This window comes from Nomia melanderi, chromosome 11 (assembly GCF_051020985.1).
Source record: "Nomia melanderi isolate GNS246 chromosome 11, iyNomMela1, whole genome shotgun sequence".
In the NCBI taxonomy this organism is placed as follows: Eukaryota; Metazoa; Arthropoda; class Insecta; order Hymenoptera; family Halictidae; genus Nomia; species Nomia melanderi.
In genome coordinates, this window is record NC_135009.1 from 5,396,025 (window position 1) to 5,419,307 (window position 23,283).

At 42.3% G+C, this 23,283-nt stretch overlaps 1 protein-coding gene across 1 annotated transcript in view; it reads right to left on the reverse strand.

The window, feature by feature from the left end:
• mthl1 (adhesion G-protein coupled receptor methuselah-like 1) overlaps nucleotides 1–23,283 on the reverse strand; it is a 208,968-nt gene that overhangs the window by 117,104 nt on the left and 68,581 nt on the right. Inside the window, exon 4 of the mRNA XM_031994535.2 lies at nucleotides 12,353–12,431. Coding sequence (XP_031850395.1) covers nucleotides 12,353–12,431 — 79 coding nt within the window. The remainder of the gene's footprint in view (nucleotides 1–12,352; nucleotides 12,432–23,283) is intronic.

Consider the following 23,283-nt stretch of genomic DNA (forward strand, 5'->3'; position numbering starts at 1 on the left):
AAGGAAAGAGGCAAAGGAACGGGCCAAGTCGTTAACCTTTCCACCGCTGATACAGAAGAGCGGCGACCGTCGATGGAAATCGAATGATACCGTCGACGTCGTCGGACGTACGGGGGACACGCCTCCGTCTGGTCGGCTCGATTAATCCTCCCCCCACGATTTTCCGCGAACGGGGCGGCTTCGGTGTCTCGATTTTCTCGTGGTGCGGCGTCGTGTCGCTTGCTGCGCGGCTGGTAACGAGCTGCAATTTGCGGTAATGCAATTATACGGGTAACTGTGCGTTAGCCGTGATGACTGTTATATTTAGATGTTCCCAAGGAGATCAATTCTTTCGCCGATCCAACCCGAGATCCGCGATTTTTCTGCCAGCCACCGGTTTTCCAGTTTGACTGGTTCTACGAATTGTGTGGCTGGAACGTAATGATTCGAGGAAACCGATTGCTAGGTGAGATGTTAGCTACCCTCGTTCTACATTCTTCAGCCTGCTCGAGTTTTATTTACTAGCGAAGAGCTTCGCATCTGTCAAATCGTGTTCATTGAAGATTGGAGTCTAGATAGAGCAGCAATGTGTTCACATGTGCATCGTTAATGTTCTCTTTTTAAAAATACGTATGTATATAAACTACTTAGCAGTTAGAAAATTCAATGAATTGTTTCGATGATTCGCAGGCAGAGACAAAATTGCATGTTTATTTTAGTTGCAGATTATTTTACTTAAAATATTCAGAATTAATAAGCGTGAAATGAGAAATTGCAGTTGATATCATTTGAGGAAATTAATAAATTATACGATATTTAATGAATACCGTTTGAAGATTTCGCGACGCGATTCTCTCAGTTTCGATGAAATGAAATCGTTCGATAATTTCTTACGCAATTATTTATGGTTACGTGATATCAGTAACTGTACGCAGAAAACTTGAAACAGGTCATTTCGACTCCGGGATTAAATATAATTCTCCGGGGTCCGTTGATACCGATTCTTCGTTTCCCGGCCCGCGTACTGTTCGGTGCCAAGAAAATTATTCCAAGGGAGGATCCGCGCGCGCCGGCTCGAGAGTCCGAAGCAGAAATAGTTGCCGGCTTACCGGCTGATGGATCGTAAACACTTTCACCTCGAAACCCCATTCATTTCCGCGGCTTATCCTTCACGCGCCCATTTTTAATTTTATCCGGTAAGCTGGGCTGGAAAACCACCGGATCCGATCGCGTCCTTGATCGAGAATATCCGCTCTGATTTAGGAAAGAATTTCGAAGGAATGGAAGAAAATGTAAGTGCTATGAATTAGAGTTTCAAGGCTGGCACACTTAAGGGTATATTCTCACGTTACAAGTGAGACGTTTTATTCCAATTCTACAGAATAATAAACTTCTGAGAAATCTTCTGACAATAAACACATGCAAGAATTTTCATAAAGTATTGACAATTCTTAGGACTCTAAAGGTCTGCAATTCAGACTTCAAAATGCGACAAATTGAATTAAATTATGACGTCCTGCAAACGTTTGTTAAAATTGGCTTTTGATAGTTATTACCAGTCAAGATAGTCTTCCCCAACACACGTTTGAATTTAACTTCTTCATTCACTAACTTCATAGAATATTTCTTAACACATATCTTAACAAAAAGAAAACGAAAGATGATCAATCAAAATGCTATACATATTCTCCAATAAAATTCGTTCTCCCCTGTAATCCACGAAACCTTAATCCAAAGATATCGATATCGGTCAACGCACTCTCGAATGTGCATCAATCTTAACTAATTCTCTTCAAATTCAAAAATTTCTGCTTGAATGTGACCGTCCAAACTCCAATAAAACACTTTTTTCCAGTTCGCCGGGGATCGTGCTTTGCCGTAGCAATATTTGGGGACGACCGGGTTCGAGAAATGTCAACACAGCGTAGAAACAGACCGGTTTCCCCCTCTACAATCTTCGGTTACCGGGTACATGAAACTTGGTCCCCGTGAACTGTACTTTACACAGTTCGCGCCGCGGTTTAGCTAGTAGGCAGACCATGGTAAACCGACAGCAGTGACCGCAAACGTGACGGTCAGCGAGATATCTTGTTGCGAGGCGTCCGCAGCTTTGGGAATCCTTCGAAGAAGTTTCCCCGGAACGTCGAGAGACCGAACGGCGGACTACCGATTCGCGGAGTTAAACTAATTCACCTGCGTCCGACGGAGTTCCCCTTGAAAGACCATCGAACTAGAAGTCTCCTCAAGATCCCTGTAATCCGTGGTATTCATCGGCGTTACAGGATAGTCGAACGCGAAAGAAGACTACGTTCCGGGCTCCCGGCTCGCTTCCTGGCGGGAATACCGTGACCGGGCGAGGGAAACTACTTAATTCAATTAATTAGTTCGACAGCAGAACGAATTGGTCGAACTGGAGTCGTAGACATTCACCGGTACGAAACCTCCGGAAATAGAGTACAAAGGAGCAGCATTTTGGATTATCCACATTGGATTACTTTGTTGTCTCTTAGAGAAGAGGAACGTAATCTCGGTATTAGCAAATAAAATGAATTAAAAGATTTCTTTTTGTTACGTTTGAAAGAATTTAAACTTCGCTCGGAGGATTTACGGGTCTATTAGTCTTCTAGTGTTTGCTTAGAGCGATAGGAATAACAAATTGGCTTGAAAGAGTTGAAGACTAATAATAGGTAAAGAGTTCGCACACACAGCCGAGTAATGCTTCATTAAAAAACAATATTTCGAAACGTGAAACGAGTAGGAACATTTGAATACTAATGTAAAAGGGTGATTTTTCAGACAATTTAATTCCACGTTGCCAAAAATCTTATTTTCAATTTCTATCTAGCAACAAAACGACTCCAATCAATTCCAGAATTTTCGGATAAGTGTTACTCGAACATGTCACGCTACGCCTTCAAAAATGAAATTGTCATTCCACTGATTAAAAACGACCGAGCGTCATCTCCGATTTGGTCGGTAGTCCCATCGCGTGACAATCTTTCGTATTACGAAATTCGGGAACGTTGTACCCGATCTCTAGGATGTGGGTCACATTCCTCTTGGCAACGTGCTGGTCAGCCCCGGCAAATTTTCGATGAATGAGAATTAATCTATTTATACCTGGCGGGATTAGACCGGCTCTCTATTCACGGTACACAGTGCAACTGATGGTCGACCCGTCCCGTGGCGGGAAAAGCATACCTCGATTGATTCGAAAGCGGATCGGTTCGATTTTCGAGCTGATCAAGAGGCTGAGAACGGAAAACGCGATAACGGGATTAATGAACCTCTGTGCCTGGCCGGGAACAGAAGGGAGACTTAATCAGGCCTCGTTGGGATCCGCGTCGCGACAGACCAGCCGGTGGTGTTCTTGATCACGTCGTCCAAAGACTTTCCCCGAAACTCCGCTTCTTTTTTTTTTTTTGACTTCCCTGCCAACTCCGCGAATATCGCGGGCTTGTTTCAGTCCGACGATGCTGCCCGGCAACTTCTTACTCGAGGACCACGTTGATTAGAGATTCCGGGCGTATTTATTTACCGGACGGATTACGCTTGATCCGCGTTGTAATCGATCCCTCTCTTTGATTAACGCTGCGACCATTGAGCGACGAATCGACTTATTTCTGTGCTCTCTGAGAACGTACTTCCTGAGTTTTCAGTGATTTGTGTTATAAAGGAAGAACGGATAAATTGATTTCTTTTAATAATTTGTCTTGATTATTGGTAATTATACAGGAACTTTGAGGTAAGAGCTTTTTGAGATAAGATGTTAGTTTCAGAGTTGATGGTAACAAGTATAGAAATTTTAAGGGGTATTATCTATGACACTGAAAAATTTCGTCAGCGATGACGACATTTTTCAAAAATAACGATTTATTAGAGTGTCCCATAAGTTCGCGCCACGGTGTGCTAATGCTTCTCGCGTTACGTTTTGTAATTACAGAACGATAATATTTTGAACTACTTCAATTTAGTCAGTAGAAGGTATGCGAGAACTACAGGTTGTGAAGTTATAACAATTTTATATTTAATAAAATATTATTTTATACGATAGAAAAGTAAACGGTAGGAACTTGTGGGACGACCTAGACATTGTCAATAATCTTATAATACAGGAAGGAATTGTGGCCCACATATTTGAATAGTAGGGAAAGTTTGCTTTGCAAAACAATTTTCCTCGGAACGAATGCGTAAAAGAAGAAAAACCATCCCCGTTCCGTTAGAGCTTGCAGCTGACAGTAAGGCCTAAGGAGTCCCTTGGTTCAATCCTCGAACAAGAGGCCCCGGGACTCGCTCAGCAAAAGAAACCGAGTTGTCCACGGTGCATGTATCGGGGACGAGATAAACGAAGTTAATGAGCCACTCTTCGAGAACAGTGGAGACCTTAACAACGGGCGTCTACACGTGTACGAATTGCGCGTGCGCGCACACTGGCGAACGGTTCGTGTTTAATACACCCGAGCGTAACGATTCTCAGACGACACGTTCCGCCTTTGTTCTCGGTCCCGTGAACTGACCATTGTTTCGCGGGCAAGCATCGAGATTAGAGTTTCTTCGACTTCAACGACGATTGATCGATTTGCGGTTACGCGGCTAACCGCATCCGCGGTCAATTGTTTTTGCGGAAGCCTTTCAATATAGTGCATCAAAAATAAAATGAAAAACAAATAAAGTACTTTGCAAGTTTTCAGCAAAAACTACGAATGTCTGATTCGCATATCGCAGATGATATGTAATGTTTCATTTTCAAAGATAAGCATCGTAGTATTAAGAAGAATTCTATTTTCTGTAACAACGTTTCTGATACATTAATTTCCATTAAACAATAAATAAACATTTATCAAAACTCCCAAGTCGAAACGTTTGCCTTAATAAAGCAGAAAGTAAAAACTCAACATTCTTCGTAACGACTGGTCTACTATCTGCCTTATACCTCATTCGCCTAACAAAATTCGGTTCATTCAATAAGTCACTAAAACGGTAAATATTTAAAATGAAAAAAGTGGCGACGTGGCAGTCGAAGTGTTAAAGTAACCGAAATTCTCAAACCAGACATGCCAGTAACGGAAGTATCAACTCCCGAAACGAAGCGGATCTAGTTCGTTCCCGGATAACGTTTCCGTCGATGTTCGTCGGTCATTTCCCAGCCTCTTAGCGACACGCGCAGGCAAAAAGGCTCGCATAAAATATTTCAGCAGCCGTTTCACGAAGTTCCCTGTCGATGGGGTGAAATTTTTCCACGGGAAATCCGGCCGACATCCCAGCCGATTCGTAAGAAAGCGGCGAGCAGCCCGTAAAAGGACACACTCGTCGGAAAGTATCTCTCTGGCTCCGGGAAATCTTCCGGCGAGCGCTACCGCGAGACGCGGCAGCCGGAGCTTCTAGAATGCAAATTCGTTTAGAGAAGAAGCGTTGAGTGCACGCCGTCGGGAACTGCAGCGGCTGTGGCGAGGTCATGCAACGCGTACGTACCCTAACATGAGCGTTGTACGCGCTGGTACATGCACGGGGCGGCGAAAGAATTGCGCGCGCGAGCGACCGCCGGCTGCAGTGACCGTGGGAAGCTGCTTGGCTGTTAGGTAATTGTAGAATTTCTCAGAAAATCGGCACACGCACGTTCGAAAGCGAGCGGCGGGAGCAAGTTCGAGGTGGATTCACCTCGCAAGAAGCCGATGAACGGTGGCCTGCTGCGCGGTGGAAGGACGCCGGTGGACGGTGCATCGCGCAATTAACTGTAACGGTGATGGAATCGGGTTCTCATTGACGCTTCGGTAGCTGCTAATTGGCGCGGCGACCGCGTACCGGATGGTGAACGTCATCAGTGAAAATTACTGTTTACGACTGCGAAGGTGGGAAACAGTTTTTTGCGGATGTGCCGAGTCGGGATGTTTTAACCGGGTACCGAAGTGGTCACGAAAGTAACTGTTTAAAAGTGCTGTACATTGGTTCCGGTTCTTGAAACGGGTATTGGGGACCGAGATAAAGTTGTATATGTTATTACAGATATTGGTTTCGAGATACATTATTTCGGTTTATTATATCGGTTCTGTGCCGGTTCTGTAACTGCTATGTCTCGGTTCCGATAAACCGGTATAATATCGATTCAGAAAGATCAGAAACGAAACCGATAATATAGTCAGATACGTGTGTCACTTAATTGGTCAACGATATAGTAACTCATGTATTGTGTTAAAACAATAAATCATTAAACTGTTTTACACATTTTATTTATACCGAGTTTCTATTACCAAGTTATAAAGATACGCAGATCAGAGGTCTAAAGATTACTAAATTATACCGAACGCTACCGCATAAATATACTAAAAACGTTTAGTATTACTTTCCAGTCGAAGGTTTCCTGCTAGCACCTTGCTTCGTCTTCGAGGCGGTGTCCGTACAGCGGAACGCGCTCAAAGAACAAAGCAATCCGGTCGATTTCCAATCGGACTGAAGCGTGACGCAATCGTTTTCCAGGGGAGTCACGGTCCGGTCGGTTGCTCAACCGTGCAGTGCTGGCACAATTATTAAGACGCTCATAACGCCGCTAATTAAATTTGATAAGTTCTTGTCGGAACATTACACCATTCGTTCTGACCCGCCGTCGGGACTTTCGGTAACACGTAACGGTGGCTGACTTTTGGACAATTGTTTCGAATCATAGCTCCACCTAAGTGACACTAATGAAAACTTTAGGCTGCGAAAATACTTCTGACAGCGGTTGTAGTTCGCCGTCGCTCGTGGTTAGATATTTCGACTCTGTGCAAGGTGACGTTGCAATGGAACAAAATCTAGACCTTCAAAGTTTCGTACTTCGTTTTACTTTCATACAAAATCAGTAACACGTTTCTCAATGCTTCTTTTTTTCTAAAGCTTGCTAAAATCAAATATTATTAAGTAGTAACATAAACACGTTTGGATCCAGATAAGAAAATGCAGTAATTCTAAGGAATCAATTATGACTTTTCTCAAACGTGCACAGCTATAATAAACAAGAAGCTTCTAATCAATTCAACTGAACTTCTTTAACTTAACTTAACTTAACTTTACTGCTGTATGAAACTAATGATGCAAACAAAATATTAAATATATCCAAACATATTTATATTACAGTCAAACAGAACACAACACAATACAAAATAGCATAAAATTATGTTAAGAAATAACAAAATTTACCGTCCATTCAGTGCAGCGATTCGGAACAATCACCGACTTTCGTAAAACAAAAAAGGAAACGAAGGGTCGGGACCGTGGTTTAGGGTGGTAGAGCGGGCCACTGCGGAAACGTTCGTGTGCACAGCCGCAAATGACACCGGGCTAATTTTCCGGCTGGAAAATCACGCGGCCGAGCGGCCACCGTGAACGCAACGTGTCGGTGACACCTCAACAAGTGGATACAACGGGCGCCGCGCACGTGTCGTTGACGTTTCGACGTGAGCGGAGAACACACGGCGAAGCTCATCGAACTGCGGCCGCGGAAACTCTCGGTCATCGATGCGGATTCATCCGGCCGGGGATTAGTTTTTACTTGTGAAAGGTTTCGGATCCGTAAAGCGGCTTTCGCGAAGCCGATCGGCACCCGTGTATCTTGTGTGAGAAACTAATGTTTAATGAAAAGCAACACTGGGTAGACGATAGGCAGGCAAACTGTTAATAGATCGTGAATTTTGTATACTCACATTGAATTACGAAACAACTCGGTTGAACTTCTCGCAAAATTGGGAATTTTGTGTTAATTTGTTTATTTGAGAAAGCGTTCTTTATAGCAGAACCGCATTTTTTAAACTTTACTGCATATTTATAAATGACATGTATGATATTACTAATTATATGTACATATTTATGATAGCCGTTAGAGAAGGACAGAGATCGTTGAAGACGGTAGTCATGTATTCCAGAGGACACTACCTCCACAACCATCACGAGTCATGAACGATCCTGTATATTACTGTTATTTCTTATTAAATATAATTGTCATTTGAATCTGGTAGCAAATGTTAATCGTATTATTACTCAAGGACTCGACAAAATAAAAAAATATGTTATTTTCGTTATGGGTTTTATTATGCTCGCATCGTATGTTAAATACATTTATAATGAAATTATGATTTCAGAAGAATTTTGAAGATGGGCTTATTAAAATTCTTAAGGAAACTACTCTATTTTTACACGATTTTCGTTTCAGTAGATTGTTTCAATGAATATTATCAATGAATACTGCATGCAGATCCAGAATACTACCATTAAAAAAATAATGTTAGATCGTAAGATGAACAAATTCTTTTGTAAATATAAATATCTTCCAATTTTAAGAAGGTAATTATGAATAATCCCATATAATTAATAAAACATTACTGTTAAAATATATTGATGTCCTTTCCACTTTAACGCACCGCACCTAAAAATTTCAATCACCGATAATGGATAACAAATTTCGGCATCTTTACACCGCTTTTTTTCATACAAGAACAATTAACTTGAACACATTTTTCCGATTTCAATCTTTCAATTTCAATTTTGCAAAATCTCAACTGATATAATACATCCGAATTTTTCGTAAACACAATTTACATTGTCCTACTATACGCATACCACGCATTACGCCACAAATACCAGAAATGTACAGAAATAAATTCCTAAACAATGCAAACATGATTCTCTGCATCGACAATAACACCACGCATGGGATAAAATACAATAATCATTCCCTTTCTCGAAAAGGCATTGAGAAGAATCCAGGAGCGACATTACGTCGCGATTTAATAGAGAATGCAGTGAATTCCGCGAGTAGCCTTTAAAAGGGAGGTTACTTGTAATTCCGGGCAGCAACGAAGAAACCAGACGAAAGTAATAAAAAGCTAAATGGGATATCGAAGTCCGCGTGTAAATCTGATTTTTCCGTAATTAAATAGGGGAGGAGGCGAGGCGGCGAAGGAAACGATGGACCGATAACGAGCAGACAGTAGGCTCGACCGGACTTCCTGTTGCTCGGCCGAAGTTTCCGCGATTGCACGCACCGTTGAAAGCGCGAATTGAATTTTCCTCGTGCAATAATCGGCAAACGAAAGCACCGGACGCGCATAATCATTCCGACGCGATGATACACGAGATACACGGTTAACACTAATCGTACCGGTACGTTGTATAGACGTACAGTAGTACTTATAAGGTTATAACGTGATTAAAAAATCATCGAAAAATAATTATGAAAGTGAAATTTTCGAAAAGTAAACTGATATAACCAGAGGACCAACTTAACCAGTTAGCTGTTACGACCTTTTTGAAAAGTGTGTACCTAAAATTTGTCACAAGTAGGCGATAACGAGTATACTTATCATAACACAAAACTTCTGTCATTTCTTCATGACGAGTATACTCGTCAAAAACAGCTAACTGGATAATACAAGTTGGATTAGTATCCAAAAAGAGAATTTTATGCGAAATTCGTAAACGTGAAACCCTGTAACACGGAATATTTTAATCGCTTTATAGGTAGTTATACTGTGTTTCTAGTGTAACCAGTCAAACAACTTTGCGTTAAATAACTGGTTACAAAGGAAAAGGAATCAAATTAGATAATAAATTTTTGTTAGTAGAAATAGAATCAAAAGGAAAGACCAAAGCTGAAGAACTGATTAATCGGACAATATAGGACCTGATATAAAGTTAAATAAACGAATTAAAAGGCAGAAATTTTAATATTGCTTTCGGAGAAAATTAATGAAGTGCAAACGTAACTTAATTTAGGATATACTCAGGTGGGAATACCAGTTAACTCGTAACTAGTCAGCAAGGTGTTAAATAACAATTTTTAATAGAAGACAATTGTTTTTCATGTTTTAGGGATTTCATCCTATAAAATGTGAAAATAAAGGGAAATAAGATTTGCTCGCGGAGAATAAGACGTTGGAGACGAGGGAAGACGGTCGTGGCCGAAGAAAAGACCGTGAAGAGGGTCGGTCAGGGAAAAAAGGTGAGAAACGAGACGGTTGGAGGATCGAAAAGGACGAAAGAAATCGACGGAGACGTAGAAGAACCTGAGGAAGAAGGGAGGACCCGTTATGGCGACCGTGTTGCATCGCATTAACCAGTCGACCAAGTGATCTTGATCCCATCTCTCACCGCGCACCCTGCTCTTCCTCTTTCAAAACCTTCGCCTCGTTTCAAACGTGATCCGGCCACTAACGATTCGCTCGATTTTGCTTCCGATCGGGACTTCTCTGTTTAGCTCCTTTAACGCTTTTTAATACACTTTTTGCACAGTTCAATGAATTCTTGTAAACTATAAATTACAATTCTTCTGTAAATGAATAAATCAATCTTAAATGATTTTTTTCGATTTTGGTTCACTAACATTTTTTTTTACAAAGAAATCGATTGAAGTAAAATCTCGAATTTCGTCATTGCTGTTAAAAAAGCAGAGCATATTTTGTAATTCGGATTCTACTATTGTATTATATTATTTCCTCAGAGAATGAATATATTGTACTGATTCCTTTCCTACTTTTCATTAAAACGGAGCACAGTTCCAGGACAACGACAGCTTTTCAACGAATATTTCAATCCCCGATTGAATCAACCCTTTCCTCCGCGGTCGCGGTCATCCGATTTCAACAAAGCGGACAGGGAATCCTGTCTTTCACGCAATTTCGCTGCCCGCTGTACAGGCATATTAATTATCATTACAGCGCGTTTCGAATCCCCGAACAACGGTTACAAATCCGATAATATTCACCAAGGATTTACTGTAATGCCCGACCTTCACCAAATTAATCTCCCTTTTAATGCACTAGCGTGTTTTCCTCAGACACGGCAATCTGTTTCCCATAGACCACTGCAACAGGACCACGTCCAATAAACACAACCACGAGAAAACAATAAAACCTCGCTCATCCGAGCACCGCCTATTTCCAGACTCCACGTTCGAGGAAATACTTTTGCACGCGTCGCGATGAAAGAGTCTTTTTTTCAACCAAAGACCACTGGTTGCCCGATAAATTATAATCATCACAATTAACTGTTTTTATTTGCAGCGCGGCCGTCTCGTAAATAAAACTCGTTGCCCGCACCCTCGCTCCCCGCCAGCCACCGCCGTCGTTGACTGTTCATTACCCCATTAGAACGGCGAATCGTACGAGCGTTAATAGTTATTATTTATCCAGCGACGCGGCTACGGCGATCGTTCTTACCACTGCCCGGACCGATCGTTTCCCGTGATTATTCTCGTTAGCGCGGCGAAAAAAAGCGACCGATGGCGGGGAAGCTGTTTTTCGCGAGCCGCGAACAGTCTCTGCCGGGCAGTGGGACCGTTATCGCGGCGCTCGGTGTCGCTGCGCCGCGATTCACCCGCGAATCTGCACGAATTAATTGCCGGCGGCGCGCCGACGTTGCGTAATTACGCGGCAATTGCGTAATTGCGAAGTAACGAAGTGGCCTTCTGATCGAAGACGACGCGGATCGGAGCGAGCGCAAACTCGGCCAGGTCGATAACCTGCCCCCTGGGTGTTAATTGACAGCGCACACCATCGCCAGGGTTTCGTCTCCGCCTCGGGACAACGTTGCTAGGTCCACCGTTGTCTCGACTCCGTGCTCCTGTTACCATTAGCCTCGCCTCGGAAATTCCAGGACAATTAACGCGACACGCGTATTTTCATAATTTTTCAACTGGCGGCCAACGTTGTCGTCGTTCGCGGAACGCTGACCACACTGTCGGTTAATTGCAGTGGAACGTCGACTCGCGTCGCATCACGCCGTTTCGCTCGTTGGCGAGGCGACGCTGGTGACGAAGAGAGTTAAGGACAATGTTTAGTTCGTGGTTTGGGAGAGAGTTGATGTACTATTTTGGGATTAAGTATTTAAAGTTTAAGTCGTGTCTATAGGGGGAGGTTTCTTGATGTTTCGATAGTATCATAGTTAACATAGTCAGAGAAATGTGGATGCATTGATACTGGTGAGAGAGAATCAGTGTTTCTTATTTGAGAGTTTGCCATATTTGGCGTTTCGGATGAGTGATTATCAATTAGATGTTATTATTTTTCGATTTGCCACTATGGTTAGTGATTCCTTGCAAATACTACTTTGAATGGTTTGAGATATTTGCGCCATATTATAAGGGTAGTTTAGTGAAAAATAACTAGTTCTTCTAATTATCTTCTTTGCAACCTGTCACTTTTAGAAATAATAGGTAGTTAACTAATAGATCGTTATTCTTGGTTTCTGTTAATGGTGGCGTAGGGATTGTTCGTAAAAATCATTTCGAAGCAGTGAAGTATTTTTAGTCCATTAGTATTTCATTTACTCTGTTAAATGATTTTGACATTTACTTGTCACAAAATCATTTTTCTACGATGCACCGAATGAAATACGAGAGACTCACCTGAACGTCCACCAGATGTTGAAGCACATCGTGTTCAGCCAGAAGAACGCGGCCAGGAAGAAGAAGTGCGCCATGATCGCTGAAACAGAACAAGAGAAATGTGCTTCGTTAGAAACTTCTTTACTAGTAGTAGGTACTTATGAGACACGTTCCCTGGGGAAAATCATTCTTCCCACGAGCGACAACAAAGTCTCGTTTGCTGGACCAAAAGGGGAAACGAATCGAGAGCACTCTTCAGTTGTGTTTGAAGTTTACTCGCGGAAGGGATGTATCGATTGATCCAACTTCGTTGCTTCCAGAAAGCCACTCTAAGTAAACGCTCGCTTCATTTCAACCCCTCGTAATCTCTTCATTATAGTTACAGCAATAACAGTCTATATTACAGCGGCGAACATCAAAAGAGAAAACATCGTAATAAACAAACAATAGTATCAAGATTAAAAATAAAATTAACAGCTTTTCGGAAAAGAAACCAAATTAAAACACACATAAAAAATCTGAATCGTATTTATGATACAAACTTTATCGAAATTCCATCCCTTACTTAAAATATCATTTCACTCCCACTGAGCAACATTTAATACTTGAACACCGTTAAAAACACACTTTCTTAATATAAAACCAAATCACTGATCAAATCGCTTTTATTTTCGCCGTTAATAATTACGCAACACGTCGGAGCCAGGAGAGCAATCAATAGGGGTTGCGGCAGGCCGCACCGTCGATCATTCTTTCAGCAGATCTCCCGACCCGTCCCCGACAACTCACGACATGGACTCGAAACAAAAGGAGACGTCCGATTCCCAGGTTCACGGGGAGCGCTCAAAGATTCATGAACGGGGGTGGCGGCGGGTGAGAGAAAGAGCGTTCAGGGTCCGCTGCTTGTCGGGAGCGGGGGCAGACAAAGCTCCGGGGAGCGACAGCTTTTGTAAAGATCCGTTTGAAAAGATGCCGGGCGACGAGCTAGGCTCCCGATAAATTTTTCACGGTGTCGTCCGCATTCGTTCTTAGAATTCGCGCGCCTGCTAGGATTCGACCGCGGCCGGCCATTAATTTCTGAAAACGCAATCGGCGCGTGCACGCGTCCAGAAACCGCGACAAAGCGCACCCCTCGATCGGGCAGCCCGCGTTCGCACAATAGCACCCGCGAACTTTCACTTTTTTCCCCCAGCCGCTCGAGACTTTCGCTGAAAGAGACGCTTCAACGGAGGAGTCAATCCTCGCAGGGGGTGAGCGAGCTTTTTTTCAGCCGCGTCGAAACCGCCGCGTTCGAGAGCCGACGCTCCGATATGAATTACTAAAAAGCCAATCGCGGTGGTTACATAACGGCAACTGTGACAAAAATACGTTGTTTAGATTGCTCGAGCAAACCGTGGGGGATTGCAACGGTTTGTTGGGCGATGGCTGACAGACGCGAGGGAATTTTACTGTCTGATCGGAGTGGTTATTATATCGTGTATAATTTACCCTGGTGTGTTTGTGGAGGTTTCGTGAAGTGTTTCTTGGTGAATGGGGGAATGGAAGTGTCTAACTACGTACGTAGTGATAAGAAGAAATAAATGGAAAATATGTGCAAACATGAAAACGGAATTTCTTATTAAATGATACGCGCAGCCAGCATAACCGCATAACATCTGTAATCTGGTTAAAAATAGATTAAGTTTGTCTGTTTTCTACTTTTCGAAGTTCAGTACAATAATGATTTCGACAAAATTTGACACAAAGGAAAAACCTCGATAAGAACCTAACCTAGATTATCTAGTAAAAAATAATTATAATCAAATTCTGTATAATTTTTTTATTCATGAATCTACGTACAGAATTACAGATTCAAACTCACATTCGCGGTCACAAAATCGATTTCACAATCCGACGAATATTTACATGTCCCTGAAGGAGCGATGAAAACTAGAACGCGCGGTTTACCCACATTTTTGCAATTTAATGGAAAACGGTCTCTCGTAAACGAGCGTTAATTACACGCGACACGCCTCTACTCGTCATCATCCCTCCATATGGAAAAAATCCGCGTATTGTAAACAATCCTTTAGCAGCGTGTGTGCGCGCGCGCGAGCGGCCGCGTATCCGTTGGTGCATAACGAAGTGAATGCAAATCTCGCTGTGAGAGAGAGAGAAAACTTGGTGCTCGGTTACAAAAGTTTCTCATGCGTCACCGGACCGGCGTTCCTTGAACACGCTCTCTCGCTCGCGTACGATTCGTTCGTTCATTCGACGATTCACATTCGCTAGTCGTCTGCCCTGCGATCAGAAGCACCGTTAACGTTCGCTGAACGCGTGGAGTTCTTTTTTTATTTCTTCTTTTTCATTTTCCTGTTACGAACTTCTCCTTCCAAGCGGCTCACTCGTCGAGTGTCGTCGACGATTTTTCTTTTTCCTGGTTATTTTGCTTTCGCGGAGGTCGCGCCGCGACGCTGGATCATCGACACTCGAGTGTCGTCTGAATCAAGGATCGCCGATTTTCACAAATTCTCAACACTTACAGCAGAGGAATTCCTTTTTTTTTACGAACGAGGATTTTGTAGCTTTTAAACTTCTAAATTAATTTAAAATTCTAATTTACAAACAATTATACATTAAACTTTCAAATACTAGAAAAAAATGTGCGTTACTCTATCATTACTTGAATTATTCAAGTATTCACTTGTGCCTTTCCATTTTGAGTATCTCGAAATCGCCATTAAGGCAGTAACCCAATGCACAGGGTTTAGTTTATAAAAATGAATATCGTCATATTGACGTCAAAGTTGCATGTAGAAAATGTAAAGTTAAATATGGACAATTTAATTTTACAACGAAAGATTAGTACATAGTTATTTTCTTCAGAAGTCATAGGATTAATTCGGTTATTTCTTTCTTCTTTCCAGTCGGTACGAGTTCAATATATAATTTAGATTACTCTGTGTTGAATGTTTTGAATATTTAAAAAATTCTACATCCGCAAGTAGTTAGTACATGCTGTGAGGCAATTCTCGTTTCGTTTAAAGGAGAACCCGGACGCGCTGGGACTACGGAAATCTACGCAGAAGCGTGTTCGATAATAGTACGGTATCGAACAGACGCGAGGCGAAACACTGCGGCTCTGCCAGAAGCGCGGTAAACGCGCTTGTCGGGCAGGTCTGCAATAATAAACCTGATGAATCAAATCAAACTATTATTACACGCGAACAAAACGTTCTTCGCAGTTGGATTGCGATAAATAGAGTATTACCCCTTTCCGTTTTATTTATTTACGCTTCTATGAATGAACGTGGACTCTTTCAACCACGAAACAATTCCGATATCCCTTTAACTTCGAGAACTGAATGAATATCCAAAACGGAGTTTTACATTGTATCTTATGAAAGTGTCAGTAGGAATAAAAGTTCACTTAAATGTAAATAAAAGAATAAAATTAGTTTAATGATAATAAAATTTTAATATCCTCTTCAATGCCATACTCAATTCTGACGTATCGGAGACGTGCAATTTCTGTAACTGATCTTGCATTCCTTTCTTACATAATATTCATCATAAAGCAATAAAAATGATTTTATTTTCTACCCCTTCGTATATGCCAGGCAAAATTAAACACATACTATGATTCAGTTCGTGAACTAGGAATTAAATTATAAGCTAGTATCTTCTTATTCTTCACAGCTATGCGAATTTTCGAAAGTCACAATTAACTTCTCAAAATTAGAATCTTTATACAATCAAACTTATCTACGTCACTACCTAATATCTACAAGTATACATTCTAGACAATCGATGAAAGAGCTTCTGTTCGCGCACCTGCGAATTAGTCGTTTGCCCTTAGGCGTTTCGTGGTTGATTAACGAAGCCGCTAGCGGCACGCTTGTCGCTGGATTATCAGAGAAAACGTTGACTCGCGAGTGCATTCCGAAACTTATCGATTTTCAGCGGGTCGCTCGCCTCGGAGCGGGATTAACGGCTGCTACGTGGATGGGAAAGACTCGCCGATAATTCTTCGTCGAAAGGGTTACCCGCGTAGGACCGGCTGCCGGCGGCGTTTATCGCGCATCCCCCCACCAACGTATACCCCAATCCCCTCGCACGTCGCCCGGAAATAATTAAATTTCCAAAACTAATTACGCCTCGTTGCAATTATAACTCCGGCGACATTCATCCGTGAATGCGCCCCCGACATCAGCGCCCGTCCGATCGACCGACCAAGCGACCGGCCGGCCGAAATCGTTTTCACCCTTCTTTCGGGGGCTCATGCATGCCAACTGCAAACGCGCGTCGCGTTTCGACGGCTCGTGGTTGTTCCGGGTTCGTCACTGTTGCGGATGAAGGTTTGCTTGATTGCGGGCAGCTAGTATTTGCTAATTACGCGGACATTACCGTGCTGGAGTAAGTGGCTTCAGAGTACGGGCTTGAATAAAATTTGTGCGGCCGGGTTCATGAAAATAACGTTTTATTTAATAAAATGAAATTCGTGGCTGTTGCGGGGGACGAATTGTGAATATTTAACTGTCAGGTGGATTTTGGAGGAGAGTAGGTTCTGATTTATGTGAGTTGTTCGCGGGTTTGTTGGGAAATATTTGTGGGTATTGTATTTAGTTTGTTTGAAGCATCGGGGGTTTATGATTATATTTTTTAATGATTGATTTATAGGATAATGTTTGATGAATAATAGATTATAGTAATATTGGATAGTTACATAAATTCTTTTGGTTACATCCGATTTTTATTGTCGATTATTAATTTCGTTTAACAATGAAATAACAATGCTGAGTTTTTAATTTGACCAGATAGCTCTTTTTCGTTATAGTTACGCGTACTTAAAATTAGTTATAACTAATTCTTCAGTATTAAAATATGTATATAGCGGCAACCGGACTCATTTATGTTAGTACCCAATATTTACTTGTTTAACACTAGAGTTACCACACCCGTCAAAATGACGGATTTCAATTTCCTTATTACGTAATTACTAATATCTTAAAAATGTCAAATATCCGAAGTGATATTAAAAATAAATAGTTCCACTTGACTACGGTAATGAATATGTGAAGAAATAAAAAAAAGTCTATTGTTACAATTTTTATGAGTCATATGAATCATGTTAAACGCCCGGTTCTTCTAGTGATAACGAACAATATACGATTTTCCACACTAATATTCACGAATGATTTGACACTCCCTGCTGCAACAAGTCTGTTTTCTACGTTTCAACAAGAGGAACACTCGAAAATCTTCTTTTGTCGGGAATTAGAACTCGAAGGGAGTAAAGTGTGAACTCGAGAACTGAGGATCTCGCGATATCGCGGCCTCTTTGGTATGGTAATAGCGTACCACCCTCTGGAACGCCAAGCTTTTCCTTTCCTCGGGGAAAGTCTTGATTGTCGACGCGCAGATTCGAGTGTTGTCGAAGGAATCGGGACACGATTCGATTCGATTCGATTTGATTTGATTGCCGGCGCGTTTGCTCGCCGCCGTGCCGCATGGAGATTCGTCAGGGTCTGATTAACGCCGTGACACCGTTTCTACTCGGTCGATTCGAACCGAGAGGCTGAATGGAACTTGCGCTCGCTATGTGTGGCAACTTTCCCGCGTTGTCTACGATTAAACGAGCTGAGCGGCGACTACTTTTTTACACGGAGCTGAATAAACATTGTCAACATTTAACCTTCCGAGAAAACGTTGTCTTGCAATAAACACAACACCCTTTTCCCATTTAACATATGAAAAGCGATGAAGCATCTTTGACGAATGTAATTTTGAAAATAATCATAAAGCTAACGTTTAAAATTCGAAGCTGAGTGATGATTACTTACTGCGCACACAGATCTGAGAACAATTCGAAATGTTATTGACGTTTAACCTTCTCGAAAAGGTTAGATCACAAAGAAAATGGAATTCTTTTCGTTTTTCTAACGAATTGCTAGCAAAAAGTGCAGAGCTAAGAAAAATTTAAAAAAAAACATTATCAGTACTTAATTTGTAGAGAAAATTGTCTCGTGCTAAGCACAGGATTCTTTTCCATCCTAACAAATTGTTAAGAAAACTTAAACATTTTCAATGAACGCGATATTAAAGAAAATCGCAAAGAGTTAAACAAAATTGATCTACCTAACATTCAACGAGAACTCTCGCGTAGGGATGTCAAGGCCATGAAGCTTCCGGTGTATTGGAGCAATCAGGTGAGACATAGTCGACCGATGTTTTTCATTACGTCGACAACTAATTTCGTCCCGGTCGTTGAAATCAACCCTTCTTCCAGCTGACTGCCAAGCGGGAGGAAACAGGAAAATAACAAGTGTTGGTGGAGAAAGAGGACCGGCAAACGGTTCAGAGGTTAATTTAAGTCACCGGGAGACTCGGAGGAAGGGAAAAAGAAAGAGAGAGACCCGCCGGTGTGTTACGCGTACATGACCCAGCGCGGCGAGGGCGAGTGTCAAGGGTTGAAACGTCAGCTAGTTAAGAGCCTCGATTTGCATGGGGGTCTGAATTAGATTGCGCAGCCTTGACCCGTCGTTTATCCTTTTCTTCGTTCGCGCGTTCATCTAATTGCCCCGGGGGATGGCAACCCCCTCGGTCTCTCGTAAACAATATCGATCTCGGTGTCTTTTAACGTCCCGAACGGGAATGACGTGTAAATATTAAACGCGCCGATGAAATTCGAAACAATACCTGTCCTAATATTTCATCCTGTCATCCACTGGTTTAACCATTCCAGTGCCAGGATTCAATGCAAAAAATTCAGTGGCAAGTATCAGGCAGCGCGATCGTGTTTGTTTCTTTTCAACCTAGAAACTGATTTACGTTTTTCTGTTTTTATATAGGAAAATGGTAAATGGTGTGATCGTCTCATTTTTCAACTTCCAAGTAATAACAAAAATTGAAATAAATAATCGAAGGGAAAACAAATAAATAACCTCAACTTGATTCTACCCACCGATAGGCATTCAAATGATAAAGTAAGTACTCTAGAAATTTCACACGATCACCTTCAATATACGAGATCTCATATATTTAAATTAATTACCAATCTAAGCTTGACAAATTATACAAATTTTATTTTTCGACAATTAAACTCGCTAGTAATTTACCCGATATCGAACAAAGGGAATCATTGCGTCGGAAAAAGATCATTGACTCGAAGTCTAAAAGCAGTCGTGGACAATGTTGCGACCAAGAACATCTCGGCGAATCGTAATACACGTGCAACACCATAAATATCGAAGGCAGAGCGCGCTAAGAAAGCCACGCGCGAGAGAGAGTTAATTTAAGTTCCAGTCGTTTCGCCGCGCGAAAGTTACCAAGGGAAGTTACCGTCTTCAGATTCAGCGGAAGAAATTGATTAGAACCCGGGAGAGAGAACTCGCGGGCAGCGAGCCGGCACCAACTTCCGAGATTAATGGCGGGCGGGGGGCATTTACATCCGTGATTAAGTTAAATACTTCGGAATGGCACCGCGACGAGTCCTAATTAAATCATACCGGATTTATTACAGTGTCCCGATTTAGACCGGATTAGAGTTTGATTCAACGGGACCTCGCGCGTCACCGGGTACCGTGTCCCCCTCTGCTTGGCTAAGCTCGAAAGGGGTTACATCGCGGCGATGAATTATGAAAGTTAACGACGGTCTCCTGGGATAGTCGATCGGTCAGTTGAAATGTTCGTTCCGGGGTAAAGAACGGCGTACACCGTTGATGCGGGCACCGACGATTCCGGCGCGACGTGACAGTCCGACGCAAACTTCATTTCCAGAGTCCCGGAAGCGCTAATCTGCTCGTAAAAACCAAAACGCTCGTCGGCAACCGGCGAACCTTCATTCGCCGAGTGGCCACAGCACGCGGCAAAAAGACCGCACACCGTGGAACCATGTATTCCTGCAACTTTTGAAGCTACTCTCTACACGGTTCTGCGTGTTTCCAGCGTTTAGTGAGAATAATAAATTATTTCAGCACGTTTTATGCATGGTGTATTTGAACCAAAGTACTTTTCAAAGCGATTACCTCTCTAAGAGATAAGTGGGAATGCCTGATGAGATTATATATACATATATATACACACAATAAACAACACGTTTTGGGATTTCAAAATTTGATAACTTTGGAAAGTAGAGTTTGATCTGTGAAATGAGAAGATATTTTTGCATTTTATGAGGGAATAATTTAAAATCGATTCCTTGTTGATGCAAATATATAAAAAATCTATTCGTTGTTGATACAAAAGTATTTAACTAATATACGGAACACAATCATTCATCTCGAACTTCTAATACCAACGAAAAGTTTATATGAAACACCAGGGAAACGATTTACTCAAGCACTCTCACGAAAGTCAACATTACACGTGCCATCCTTTCGTCGCGGAGCGCACTCGACAAAACGTTCATGAAAGCGTTTCTCGTCTCCCGTGCCCGATTAGGTGCGAACATCGAGGAATCGTCGTTCCCGACGAGCGTCGCGCGCTTTCAACGCGCGCACAAATCGGCCACGTCACGGCTGTTGGAATTGCGTAACGTCGCGCGGACCGAGCATGTTACCGATATTGATACGAACCCCGAGCCGGTTCCGCGCGTTTCCACCGTACAACGCGTTGATGTACAGCGTTGCTCGCGGCTGCGCGTTAACGCGGTGTTGACACGCGGCTAATGTACTCTCGTTAGAACGCATTACTCGGACATTCCAGATATGGTAGCACCTCGACCTAGAGTGATCCATATTATTTTCTGGGAGTGCTTCGGTTCGAGCGGTGGTATGACACGTGACACTGCAATGACAAGTAACGACAATAATCTATATCTTGTTCACTATTTGGCAGAGTTAAAAAGAACACACTGACAGAGAAACTTTGTTGAACTAAAACTCCTACAAAGTATAGGAAACGGATTAAACAATAACAGCAGTAATTTAATAATAATGGTTCTTTATTTTTTTTACTTTCCCGAAAACAATTAACGATCTTTCGGAAAAACTGGTAGTAACAAGCTGTCTTGCCATTAAGAATTTTTAATGCATGCTCATTAAGCATGATTGGTAAGAAAATGTCTGTTCCAAGACGACTTAACCCCTATCTATATCATTTATTTCTCAACCATCATCGACACAACCCTTTGTAATTAATACTTCATTGAAAAATAGAGAAAAATTCTTACCATATTCTATACCCATGTTTGCTCTATAATAAAACAATCGATAACAGAAGAATAATATTCAATTTGTACTCACAAGAATGAAGTAACATTTACGCATATCAAATTCTATTTGAATCCTTGACTCCAGCACGAGTCTCACACATTCTAAGGAGAAGAGTTAACGAAACACCACCCGCTCCTCTTTGTATCGCATTCGAATCCGCGGATCGGGCTTCGCTCAAAAATACTCCGGCGAGTGTCTTGGCAAGAATTACAGGGACAAGCGAGCGGATAAATTCACCAGGATTAATAAAAGTCGCGCCCGTTCCAGGGCGAATTACGATCGGCGTTTTTACGAGTTATCGGGGCCGGTGCGCCGGGTGGCGGCGGCCGCGTCCGCGTTATTTCGAGAAGCGGGAACAGCGAGCGCACGCGTCCGGTGTGTCGGTTCGCACACGCACGCCCGCCCGCTCTCCGATCCGTACTTTACATCCATAATTCCGCGCGGAATTAATTGGCGGCTGGCCGTGTAGCGTTTGCACGCGTCGAAAATCATTTCGCGAAGCGAAAGCGGAGATGATATCCGCCCCGTACCGCGTAAACGATTAACGTGAATAAATAAACGCCGACGGGCGGGGTGGAAACTCCGGCGCGGAACAGAGGAGCGAACGGAAGGGAAAAATTTATGGAACGGATACGCGGGTATTAATGAATTTAGGAAACACCGGAGCGCGTTCAAACGTTTAGACGACGGTTCGAAGGTCCACAAACACGCGTCGCTTTCGCGAGAATAAAAAACGAGTTGACGGGGGTGGAAAGAGGGGTGGTTACGCGTGTACAAGCGACGAATACGATAACCCACCCACAAATATTAATAATTATCATTCGGCAAGGGGAAGCGGCGCGTTCGAAGCGATTTTCATTTCACCGGGAAACGCTCGCCCCCTGTTCGCGGATCGCAGGCAAACAACGGTGCCCTGCGTGCCAAGCGTCCGTGAACCAATTTAATCAAGCCCGCGATAAAACTGATGCGACAAATATTAGATTCCGAAATGGATTGCTAGTATAAATCCCATGTGAAATACAAACGCGCGCGCGAAAGCCCGTGAACTGCGAAATGTACAAAAAAAGGAATAAAAGAGTGGGGTGAGTAGTAGGCAGAAGGTTAGAGCAGAGACTCGCCGCGATAATCGCACTATCGATGCTTCACTGGATATTTGCAGCACGAACTGGACGATCGACACAACGAAACGGAATTAAAAAGTGTTGAGCACTGTGCGGTGCTTGGTTCGTTGACGTGATCGAGATAGTTCATACGCGAGCATGTATGTAGTTGTTGTTAGCTCACTTGGTAAGCTAGGCTGAGGAATTCAGCCGATCGAACAGTTCTCATTTTTTCTCAGTCGATTTTCTGTTGGCTTTATTTCGTAATTTCTGAGTTTTTCAATTAGTAACTTACTGTTTAACAATATGGTTACACGTAACCAATAAAAACTGGAAGGACGCTAGACATGAAATCATCTGCTAACTATACTGTGCGTCACTGGGAAAAAAGCGAAAGAAATGATGACTCTGAATGTTCTAGAAGCGTACTATTTGTCGAGATGATGAAACGTACAGCGACTCACAAATTCGTTCACGTACTTTTCAAACGACAACTGTGCCCGATGACTGATCGTGACAAGCATATTTATTAATTTTCATAATCTCTTCTTTTTATCTGCTTCTATGTTTCCCTTAATTTCAACGTAAAATTTAAGAAATATCGAACATTCATAATACCACTAAATATATACTAAATTTACAATATTATCAAATACTA